The sequence below is a fragment of the Phycodurus eques genome, chromosome 8, assembly GCF_024500275.1.
Source record: "Phycodurus eques isolate BA_2022a chromosome 8, UOR_Pequ_1.1, whole genome shotgun sequence".
NCBI classification, from domain to species: Eukaryota; Metazoa; Chordata; class Actinopteri; order Syngnathiformes; family Syngnathidae; genus Phycodurus; species Phycodurus eques.
In genome coordinates this window covers 22,090,277-22,102,364 of record NC_084532.1, presented here as the reverse complement: position 1 = coordinate 22,102,364, position 12,088 = coordinate 22,090,277, and the positions used below count along the sequence as shown (strand labels likewise).

Below are 12,088 nucleotides of genomic sequence, written 5' to 3'. Positions count from 1 at the left end.
CATTCCAGTATAAGCACAACATGACAGCTGCATCGACCTTTCACAAGGAAAGATAAGGGGGAAAAAATCTGATGTTTCCACCTCTTACGAGCCGGAGTTGTATCATAGCAACAAGATGCAGATAGGACCACTGATGATATCATTCCACTGTTTTCTTCATGTACTCAGGGAAGAAGTATTATTTCAGTGAACACTAAAAATGTTTGTTGTCACAAAAAGAATGTGAGTACCATTCACATTCTTTGTAAAAGCAGCATGCAAACGAACAATAGCCCTTCAGGAAACTGTCAAGTAACCCAAAAGTACCTCAAATGTGCGATTAAATGTTCCTCTTGTTTAGCATATGTTCCACTACTGTGCAGTTTAAACAAGTGTGCCTGTCTAGAGAGCGTCTGGAACGCTTACAAAGATCAAGTCTAGCCCTGTGACTATTTAAGAAATAAAGTGTTATGATCCTTCTGTAAGAAATCAAGTTACACTCAAGTGCTATTCCCCCTTTGGGCCGTATTCTCTACTACTGAAATACTGTTATAAGTCATTTTAATGACATTTTCCCTTATCCTCACCGCAATACTTCTCTCTTTCCCTGTGCTTTTAGAAATCTCTCAGGAGTGCACCAAGGTGAGGTTTATGGAAAACCGACCCTTCAGCGGTTTATTTGTGTCTCAAGTGTGCGAGCCAACTTGCCCTTTCTCTCATATTCAAACTGTAAATGTTGAGCTACACATTTAATCAGAGTTATTGTTTTCCCCTTGTGGTGACTCTTAAGGAGGTTTTAAGACAAGGACAGTTGTAGACTTCGTCATAAATTAGGCAGATACTGATGCAAAGACATTACTTAAAATGAGTAGTGATATGATTAAGAATAGCCCTAATGATTGGTGGTCTACTCCGTGCAGAATTTGTGCTGTTGCTGCCCATTCTTCTTCAACTCTTGTACTCTGCAAGGTTTCAGTGAGTGATGGTTTGGATGGATGTCTAGAGAAAGTGAAGTAGAACACGAGGGGAGACTTCTAAATCCAATCAAAGATGGGTAGTAATAGGAAGATTAGAATTTTTTAATGTACATCAAAATCATTGTGACGGGACATTTGATGGGCTCTTCAGTATGGGCGGTGATGGGTCCGCGGCAGAAAAAAATGCTAGGATGAACTTCTCGATTCATGTCAATTGTCGTGGTCATTGGTGCATTGGAACCCTTTTGACAGACTTTTAGATCCAAGAAAAGTTTAAGTGAAAATGGGTAGGACATGGAGTAACAAAAACAAGCGGACATGTAAAAGATCGGTAGCCAGAGGTACGGCTCTTACTGTTGTCTTTGTTTTTATTTGTCCAGTGTTATGCGGAGCCCCTCCTCACGTGGATAACGCCTTCGTGGTTGGCCGGAAGCGCTCTCACTACGACATTCACTCCACCGTGCGCTACCAGTGCGCCGACGGCTTCCAGCAGCGCCACGTACCGACAGCCAAGTGTCGCGCCAACGGCAAGTGGGACGAGCCAAAAATCATCTGCATAAAATGTGAGTTTGCGCCAAAGCTTTACTTCACTTTTGCTCACGTATGCTTGTTCCTAAAGCATAGGTTCAGTCTTGCCACAGCTACTGATATTATTATTGCAAACAAAAAAAGATCAGTGGTCATGTTTTTGAGCCGAATCAAGCATATTTGATTGAGAAACTTTAATTCATCCCAACCATTGATTAAATAATCCAAACCATTTGACATTCTCTCTTATAGTCAGTCATGTAGACATATACATGCATACTGCATTTTATACATTATATATATATATTATTATGTGCAGTATATTATAATGGTAATCTTTGTGAAGCCATGGGACTACAAAGGATCTTTTCCAAAACCCCTGGAGACTTCCATGTTTCTGGTCACCACCCATTATTTCTCTCGAGCCAAGCAAGAACCCCATTGATTTTCATTGGCGCCATTTGAATTAGAGTTACGCGTACCGCACACACATGCACGTGGCCGAGCTCAGCTGAACTAAGAAAGGAATGAATCTGTTCATGAAGTGATTCCATTCAGTACGTGTACTCAAATGATTTTTTTCATTTAAATGAGACGTTCGCGAACGACACAACACTACTCGAGCCTACTGCTCCGTTCCCCCCAAAAAAAGAAAACGCAAAATGCTTGGTATGCAAATGCGCAGTGACGCACTTGAATCTAGTGTGCGTTTCATATTTTCCGTGTGCATGCGCACCACTTATGTGCATCCCGACTATTACCGTACATTTGTTTTTATAATGATACTGGATTAAAATATCCATCCATCCATCCATTATCTGAGCCGCTCATCCTCACGAGGGTCGCGGGAGCGCTGGAGCCTATCCCAGCTATCAACAGGCAGGAGGCGGGGCGCAACCTGAACTGGTTGCCAGCCAATCACAGGGCACATAGAAACAAACAACCATTGACACTCACATTCACACCGACGGGCAATTTAGAGTCTTCAATTAACCTCGCATGCATGTTTCTGGGATGTGAGAGGAAACCGGAGTGCACGGAGAAAACCCATGCAGGCACGGGGAGAACATGCAAACTCCACACAGGCGGGGCCGGGGATTGAACCCCGGTCCGCAGAACTGTGAGGCAGACGCTCTAATCGGTCGTCCACTGTTCCGCCGGATTAAAGTATGTCAAGTTAAACTGAAAAAAATGAAGAAAAATTAAAGCTACAATCAGCGATGAACAGGCCTGCCAACCCTTTTAAATGGAAAAACCTCTAAAAGATCATGAAACTTTGACTTCAGTTCCACTCACATTAGATGGCGTACGCAAAAAAAGCTTTCAATTTAATATCGCCAATGTGTCTAGGACAGTGGCTCTCAAACGTTTTAGGGTCCTGGACCCCCCGCAAATTGTAGATCGACTCTGAGGACCTCCTAGCTAACATTGCAAATGGGGGCGAGACACCTTATTAAAATCAAATGATTTGCACTTGTGAAACAGATGGAATTAGAGGGGAAAGAAGTCCTGTACCCTCTGTAGTTTAGGTAGATAAGAGTCTCAGTCACATTTGAGTAACACTCATCCTATCTCTATAAATGTCATAGGATCTTTATAAAAGGGTATTTGGGTAAATTCACTAATTAGGTCAGGCTGTGACCAAGTGTAACCCCTGGAATCCACCCAATTGGGCAAATCCACTACTGAGTGGGGTTCTTTAAAAGTTCAGCCCCAGAAGGCAGTTTTACCGAACATGAAATTTTGTAGGCATCTCTAACATGAGTAGGCCCAAATAAAAGTCTCAAGGAGCCATGCTGTAAAACAGATAGGAAGTCTTCTATTACGGTGTGAAGGTTTAAGGTTCATTTTGCGGTCCTTCAGAGACGAATTACTCCGACAGATTTTCTCTGATTGCTACCAAATTTGAACTGTGAATACCAGACATAGACCACGATATATTGCGGACAACTTTATTGTCTGTGAACAGAGCATGGCGCCGAAGTTCGATAACTCACCATGAAACGTGAACATCTTAACGTAGCTTCATCAGGTCAGAGCAGGACTAAGTGTCTTTGTGGCTCCATGTCAAGGAGAGAAAAAAAAAATGTAAAGATTCATTTCTATGGTATTTATTTCATGCTCCTTATTTATTTTCAAATAAACAGCGTTTATCCCAAATACATTTTTAAATGACACTCTCTGACAGTCTTCAGTTCATAACCTTTCAGCATAATAATGATTGCTATTTAGAGGAGAGCTAAAGGCTCGATACATGCATAACTATTCCACCCCAATGTCATTTCACTGATGAAAAAACACGGGATAATGGCGCCTCTGTCTAAAAGTGAATAAGATAGCTTTTCCTGTGGCACTTGATCTTCTTCTTTTTTTTGATTATTCTATGGCCCAGAGTTCTACTTTGCTTATCGTTGATTACAGACAGCAGTTTCGTTGTTGGCAACATCCGGGAAGGGACAGGGAGGACGTTTGGCAGTACAGCCGAGGAACAAGCTTCTGTGTGGGTAGCACCATTAATGAAATGTTCCTTCAGTGTGGTGGGGAAAAGCGTGCTCCTTTTGACCTTTACACAACACTGCTCTTAAAACCTGCTGCCCCCACAGATGTTTATTAAGGCCTTATTGGTGGGCCTTAGGTGTTAGTTGCAGGCATTATTAGGAGGCAGTACACTCAAGAACACAGAAGACGTTTTCCTCACATTTTGATCCAGTGGTGCCTTGACCTTTAAGTTTCATTACGGGACCATGCTCATAACTCAAAACACTCCTAATTATGTCAAATATTTTTTTCCCAAGTGGCACGGTGGACGACTGGTTAGCACATCTGCCTCACAGTTCTGGGGACCGGGGTTCAAGTCCCGGCCCCGCCTGTGTGGAGTTTGCATGTTCTCCCCGTGCCTGCGTGGGTTTTCTCCGGGCACTCCGGTTTCCTCCCACACCCCAAAAACATGCATGCGAGGTTAATTGAAGACTCAAAATTGCCCGTAGGTGTGAATGTGAGTGCGAATGGTTGGTTGTTTCTACGTGCCCTGTGATTGGCTGGGTGTATCCCGCCTCTCGCCCGAAGATACCTGGGTTAGGCTCCAGCATGCCCGCGACCCTAGTGAGGAGAAGTGGAACGGAAGATGAATGAATTTTTTCCCATTTTTTTTTTTTTTTTTTTTAAATGAGTGGAAATGTCATTCGTCCGTTAAAACCCCCCAAAAAACTCCCGTCTATAGCATTTTGCATTGTGCGTTATCATTAAGCTAGCGGACTTTCGTTTCGTTTACAAAGTTCGCTGCCACAATAGCTAGTGCTCGTAACTCAAATTTTTGCTCTCAACTTAAGACAAAAAAGTTGGCCGAGTGATGCTCATATCTCAAACGACTCGTAAGTCGGGTTACTTGTAAGTAGAGCTAGCACTATACTTAGCTAGCTAAACACACACTTTAGCTTTTGTTGAAGTTCCATTCCTAAGACGCGTTGCAACCCAATTTAGTACAGAACACACCTAGCCTCTATCACTAACTTACGCTAGCGCAGAAGTAAAGTCATAATTGCAATGAATATTTGTTTGTTAAAAACTTTTAGGCCATTAATATAAACCAATGAAATTTTTAAAAAGTCATAAAAGTGAACAATTCCTTAATGTCTTGTTTTATTTATATTTCTTCTGCTTTCTTGTGGCAACTGTTAGTGTTGTGGTACATGCTGCTGCCTTTCACGGAGACGGCGCAGGTTCCATTCCTGGTCAGTGCACCAATACCCAAATGCGAGTAAAAATGGGTAGGTTGTGTCAGGAAGGGCATCTGGCGTAAAACTGTGCCAGACTAATCATCCAAGCGACTCGCTGTAGCGACCCATCACGGGGAAAAGCCGAAAGTCATTTCTTCTTCATTATTCACTATGTTTATAATTGTAATTGCTGGATAAAGTGCTCTGTAAAAGGTGAGCCTAGCCTCTCTGTCCTCGTTCTCCCCCAGCAAACCGACGGGCCCACCGGTACCGGCGCCACCACCACCACAACCACCACCACAAGGGCAGACGGGAGCGCAGGAAGCACAAGCGGCACGGTCACCGAGACGGCGGCCACCGCGACGCCCAACAGGGCCTTAAGCAAGGCCCCTTCTGAACCAAAAGAGCGAAAAACCCAACATTATCCCTTCTTCTTCTCCTCCTCCTCTCATTCCTTCATTCCTCTTTCCTCTCTTTATTTCTCACCCCCCTCCCTCAGGTCCCTCCGGCCCCCTCCTACACTTTGGAGTCCCCCTGTAACATAGGCAATTCTGGGACAATAGCTGGGACGATAGCCGATCCCTTTGCATCCCTTTTTATGTTTTTTTTTTTCCTCCCCGTTTTCTTGTCTTACTCACACGCTGCGCTTGAGTACACATTGTAAATAACATCTCTTTTAGTTGTTTGTTCTCTCGACTTTCTAGTTTTATTTGGTTGGTGTTTTCTTGTGTGTGTCACTACTCATTCCATGTGTTTGGGGGTAGTATCGGCGCCGTGGTAGAGGTGGGAAAAGTGCCGGAAAGATAGCACAAACTATAATCCTAAAATAGTTCAGTATCATTTCAAACTCCTAATACATTACCCTTAAAAATAAATGGCGGAGGAGGATTTTATTTCGATGCACCTTAAGTGTACATGTACATACGGAGAAGACTCTCCGTAACAAGCCAGGCTAAATTTAGCTCCTCCCCAACATACAAAGTTTATCTCTCAGTCAAGATGTATCGCTTCACCATCCAGTACTTCCTTGGATCAATTTCTGTTTAGTGCTCCCCCGCATATTCGCGATTCGCTAGTTGCTACTTTCAGATTTAGCTTTTACGCACCTACTTTTTTACAGGACCCTGTCCTCGCTATTTGCTGTTTTTGTGCTCAGGCCAAAGCCTGGTATAATATTTAAATATTATATCTTGTGGCATCTTGGGGCCAAGGAACTATGTTGAAGTGAGTTGACGAACTTCATGTAGTACTTTGTTGCCATCTTGTGGCATCTGTAGGCAATTATAAACCTGTTTAGGGCGGATGATAATTTCTCACAGGGTTTCGCGGCAGGGGTCAGTCCCTAGCACTGCACTCATTTCCCTGTGCTTGGGCGCCATCATGTGGCATTTTAGGGCATTTCAGAAAGAACACAAGATATTTTCAGCAGAACGGCAAAAATAAATAAAAATTTAAAAAATAACGTGATTGGGAAATTTTTAAATAGTAAACTGCAACAATGCGAGTTGTTTCTGTAAATTGGGTCCATCAATTTTGCTGGATCTCTGTAACCCCTTTCACACCTTCTGTAAAAGCCGTAATTTTCCCCACCTCTTTCCCTTGTGTTAAAAAGCAGTTATCGCCGGTCCAGTAAGTATTTTATACACCAGACACTGGCTCTGACGTCATCTAATTGTCTGTTTGCGTGATGCTGTGTCTTTGTGCAAAGGTTCTGCAATTTTGCAGAGTCGCTGAGTGAAAGAAGCAAAGACTGCGTGTGCGTGCATGTGCATAGATGTCGGAGATAAATGCTCCCTCATGTGGCTCTAAATGCAGGATACAAGAAGCCGTTTGCTCCCTCTTTCCTGACAGTTTGCTGTGGGGGGGTTCTGCCTCTTCCTCTAAATCCAGCAGTTAAGGCTTTAGTTTGTGGGATTAAGTCCACGTCACTGACTGAAGTATTTCTTATCCTCTTCTGATACTTTTACTTACCCGCCTTTCACTTACTTTTAATCTCTGGCGCTCAGCAGACACAAGTATACACTCTAGCAGCCCCTCACTTAGTTTGGAGCCTGTTTCCACCAAGTGGTACTGTTTGGTTTTGAAGTTAAAAGTTGTGAAGGGTGCCAAAAGGCATGTTTCGGCCAGTTGATTCCAATGCCAAACGTTTTGAGGGGCACCAAAAAGAAGGTTTCTACAAAAGTGGTCGAGTTTGGTTCTGATGTTAATCTTTGCAAAGTGCAAACAAAAAGGCGTGTTTCTACCAATCAGTACTTTGGTTCCATTGTTAAAAGGTACCAAAAGATATTTTCCAAAAATCAGTACAGTACAGTTTGGTTTCATTGTCCAAGGTTCCAAATACATGTTTCCACCTGTTGGCTCCAATATTAAAAATTGTGAAAGGTACCAAAAGGCATGTTTACACCAATCAATACCATTTGATTCCATTGTTAAAAGTTACAAAAGGCACCAAAAGGCATGTTTCCACCAGTTGGCTGCAATATTAAACATTATGAAAGGTACCAAAAGGTATGTTTCCACCAATCAGTACAATCTGGTTCTCTTATTAAATTTTGAAAAGCGTTCCAAAAGCTCTGTTGCCACTAATCGGGACAGTTTGGTTCAGAAGTTAAAAGTTGCAAAGGTTCCCAAAAGGCATGCTTCCACCAATCGGTACAGTTTGGGTCTGATGTTAAACATTGCAAAGGGTACCAAAATGCATGTTTCCATCAAGTAGTACAGTTTGGTTCTGATATTGAAGGTAGTTAAGGGTACAAAAAGGCATATTTTTCCCCCAGTGGCTCCAATGTTAGACGTTGTGAAGGCATTTTTCCATCAATAGGTATGGTTTGGGTCCATATAATCAGAAGTTACAATGGGTACCAAAAGGCAGGCTCCAAAGTTAAACCTTGCAGAGGCTACTACTAGAAAACATCTTTTCAACAAGCTGTACTGTTTGGTCTTCTTGTCAAACATTGCAAGGGTAAAGTGTACCAAAAGGGATGTTTCCACCAATTGGCTCCAGTCTAAAACCGTGTGAAATTCATCTTGTCATCAATCTGTACGTTATGCTTTAAATGTGAAACATTGCGAATGGTACCCAAAAACCGGTTTCCACTAAGCCGGTCTGTTTGGTTCCATGAAACATTCCAATTATTTACCGTTGTATTATCTCACGATTCTCTGTCGATAAATCAAATGACAGCAGCAGCTTAGGCCGCGCCCTCCTTTGTGCGGCCAGTACGCCATCCAAAGGTTGCTGAAAAGAATCCGTTTCTTCTCACCTTGGTAGTGGGAACGTGCACTGGGAATCCTAACTGCTCCCGCACACCTCCTATCACTTTAATTCATCTCTGCATGTTTAATTAACAAGACTGATTATCTGCAGCACCACGAGGTGCGCGACTCACTTTGACGGACACGCAGCGGAAACGGGTCCCGTGAGGTCAGTCCAGACACTCGTCATCGTCAGGCCAACACAAGCGTGCGATTTTCTATGCAAGTTTATCTCGGTGAGCAGAAAATACGCAAAAGACGAGACTAATTCATGCAGAATGAAAAGCTGATTGTGAGGTAGAAAAAAAGGCAAGATTAGATCACAAATTTAGATGAAATCGCATATCTTTTCACATCTGTTTTGTCCTCACGCAGAGACGTGTTAATTGTCATTAGTGACAAATCAAGACAGCGTATTAAGGCGTCACTGCAGAAAATTCATTTTGTTTATTTCTGAGGAAAGACGTCATTGTCACCATTTCATGAGGAAAAGCTCATGAGGAGAATAATGTCTTGGCTTTACAAGGAATTTCTTTTTTCCAAGAACAACTTCATTATACACTGTTGTATATAACAAGAAAAAAAATATAACGTGATGAGAATTGATTCCCAATATTACAAGAAAAAATAAGTTTTAAAAAAAAGACAAAAGGTATGTTTTCGTACAAGAAAGTTTCATATAATTAAAAATGAAATTGTAATCTTGTGAGTACAAAGTCATGATATTACAAGTCTTAAATTTTTCAAGCAAAGAATCAAAATCCCTCGAGAAAAGTGAGTTAAATGTAGACATTGTATAATTGTGGCTTCATTCTCAAAATATTTTTTTTCTTAGAGGAATATGACTTTAGTCCCTTGAAATTAAGGAGGGGAGCACTATTTTCTTCCTCACTAAATTACGGCTTTATTCTTGTAATATTTCAACTTTTTTCCTTGATATTTGTGTCTTTATATTTGTAAATATCACTTTTTCTCGCAATTTTAACATTATCAGCATTATTCTCAAAATATTAGGAATTTCATTTTTTTTTCAGAATTGCTAGTTTATTTCCCCACTTTAAATAAAATCTTGTATAATTATGATTTTGGTCTGGCAATATTATGACATCTTAAAAAATATATGGGGGCAAAAATTCTAACTTCATTCTCAAGTAATAATTTTTTTCATGAGGTTTTCTTTTTTAGCAAAATGTCAACTATCCTCTCTTATGAGACAATATTCTCAAATAATTGTAGGACTTAGTTGTATTTTTTTCATAAAAAATTGTATCTCAATTTTCATAATACTTTGAAATAATTATCGGAATATTCTGACTTTATTCTTTTAAAATTCAGAGGTTTCGGAATTTCCGAATTTGTTCATCGAAACTTTTCATCTCCCTAAGTTATGACCTTTATTCTTGTAATATTTCAATGTTTCTTATTATTTTGTGTCTTTAGTCTTGTAATATAACAGCATTAATCACGAAATATTTGGAATCTGTCTTTCAAAATAATCTAACACTCAGAACTGTTCTCATGACATTAAACTTTTTTTCACTGATGAACATTTTGTTCTCGCTAATTTTTGTTTTTTTTTAATTGCGCAAAATGCGAAATGTGCTCTTGTAATGGGAAAAATGTTTTGGGTTTTCAATAAGAATTTGGGTTTCAGAATATATTATGATGAAATAACTGCAATCTACCGGGCATGAAATATAGACATGCAGGGTGAAAAATCTCCTTCTTTGCCGTGTAAATACTTATTTTAAACTATGTGGATCATCATCATGCAGCCTTTCTTTTCTTGAACAAGCAGAAACAATACAAGATCAGAGCCCGTGTGTGTGTGCGTGTGTGCGTGTATGTATTTATTCACATTTATTGACGTGTCCTTATACGAATTCCAGTTCGACCATTGTATTCTATTCTTTACCAGCCAAACGATCATTAAAGCAAACCCTTGTTTGGATCTGTTACTTGGCTCTGTCAGTGTTGTTGTTGTTGTTGTTTTTTTAAAGTTCACAAAAATCTCAATACTCTCAACTTTTACAGCCTGAGGCCACTTGAAATCAGAATGTTTGGATTCTTGCAAACAAACGCACAAAAATCAGTCTCTGTGTTCACGGCCAGTGTAGAGAATGATACGATCCAACCAGTATTTTTTTTCGTCGCCTTAAAAGTGGCTTTGAAGTGGCCTTTGGCAAACGTAAACATGTTACGTGATAAGAAAATTCATTTGACAAGCAGATGCTAATATCACTAGCATGTATCTGAAATGCGTTATGCTAACAGCTATCAGGAAAATAACAAGAGAAGCTTGACGACGACAAATGGCACTCTCAGTCAGGCCAGTAGTTTTACTTTCTTTTATCATCTGGCTAGTCAGTACAATATGAGTAATCAATTACGTAAAGACATTTTGCCAACCGGATGCTCACCTAAACAGCATATAGCTGAAAACGTAATGGCTAAGGACCTGCACACAAATGACCCCATAAATCAAAGGATTAGTAGGTGTTTTATTTTATCACACAGTGAGAGGGATTATTTTCTATTTATATTTGCGCTACTGTTAAGAATGTTAAAATTTCAAAACATACAGTTAATAAAGGCTTTTTAATGGCAACATTTTACAGTTGTATACTATGGGAAAGTTGTCTTAAAATGGTGTTAGTGTTGTATATTTCTTTCTGCATTTCCCACAGGTGGACTCCAATTAATCTGCGGTAATATCTCAAGGATGATCCGCCTGATTTGATCTTCATGGTAGTGATTGTGAATACTTATGTACATGTGATTTCTTAAGGGTTGTTGTTTTATTAGATTTTTAATATATATAAAAAAAAAATTAGAAAATCTTTTATGGGTGGGGGGGGGTAAATACTCATTTGTGACCACACATAAAACACAAATTACTAATATTAATATAATTCCTGGACAGTATGGTAAGCAAATAGCGCACCTCTCAAAACAATAAGGTAGAGGACGTCACGTATTGCAGTTTCAAGCAAAGGTGCGCTCCATTTGCTTAACGAGAAGTTGTTCATGAAATATTAAACCCGCAAAGTAGCATTTGGCGTACGTTATACCCATTTCACGGTCACATTTTAGCATTTTGTGCACATATCATACAGTGGTACCTTGACTCAAGACACCGCAACATATTCAACATACAGGCTGTAGCTTGGTCAGTTTTTTGGGGTTTTTTTTTTGCTTTGTGTTGTGAGTCAAAAATCGAATTACAATTGAGTTTCAGCTATGCATGAAGTGAGTGAAGGGGAAAAACTGAGAACAATTATGAGAGCCGATGCACTTTCAGCCATGAGTTGAATAGGGCAAACACTTACTAGGAGCTGCTGTAGGCCACAACTCACATCTAGAGGCTCACACACAAACTTAACGACGAGCCAGACTCCAACTCCTGATGTCGCTCACTAGGCCACCACCCTTAAAGTCACACACTGAGTACATGAATACTGGACTTTTATTATGTTTCTATTCAATACAGTGCATTTTTTATTTATTTATCAGAAATGTGACCAAGAAAAGCCCTTTGGAGCTGCTGGAATGAATTAATGGCATTTCAATTCATTTCAATGGGGAAAATTGATTTGATGTATGAAGTCAAGGTACAACTACTGGATCTACAGA

The 12,088-nt window shown here is 40.3% G+C and overlaps 1 protein-coding gene across 2 annotated transcripts in view; it reads left to right on the top strand.

Moving 5' to 3' along the window:
• The window catches only part of ncanb (neurocan b), a 149,287-nt gene extending 143,471 nt beyond the window's left edge, over positions 1-5,816 (top strand). For both annotated transcript variants that reach the window (XM_061684629.1, XM_061684628.1), the window contains exons 15-16: positions 1,337-1,519; positions 5,449-5,816. In XM_061684629.1, the coding sequence (XP_061540613.1) occupies positions 1,337-1,519; positions 5,449-5,597 (332 nt within the window). In that variant the 3' untranslated portion in view covers positions 5,598-5,816. The remainder of the gene's footprint in view (positions 1-1,336; positions 1,520-5,448) is intronic.
• Positions 5,817-12,088: the final 6,272 nt, after the last annotated feature.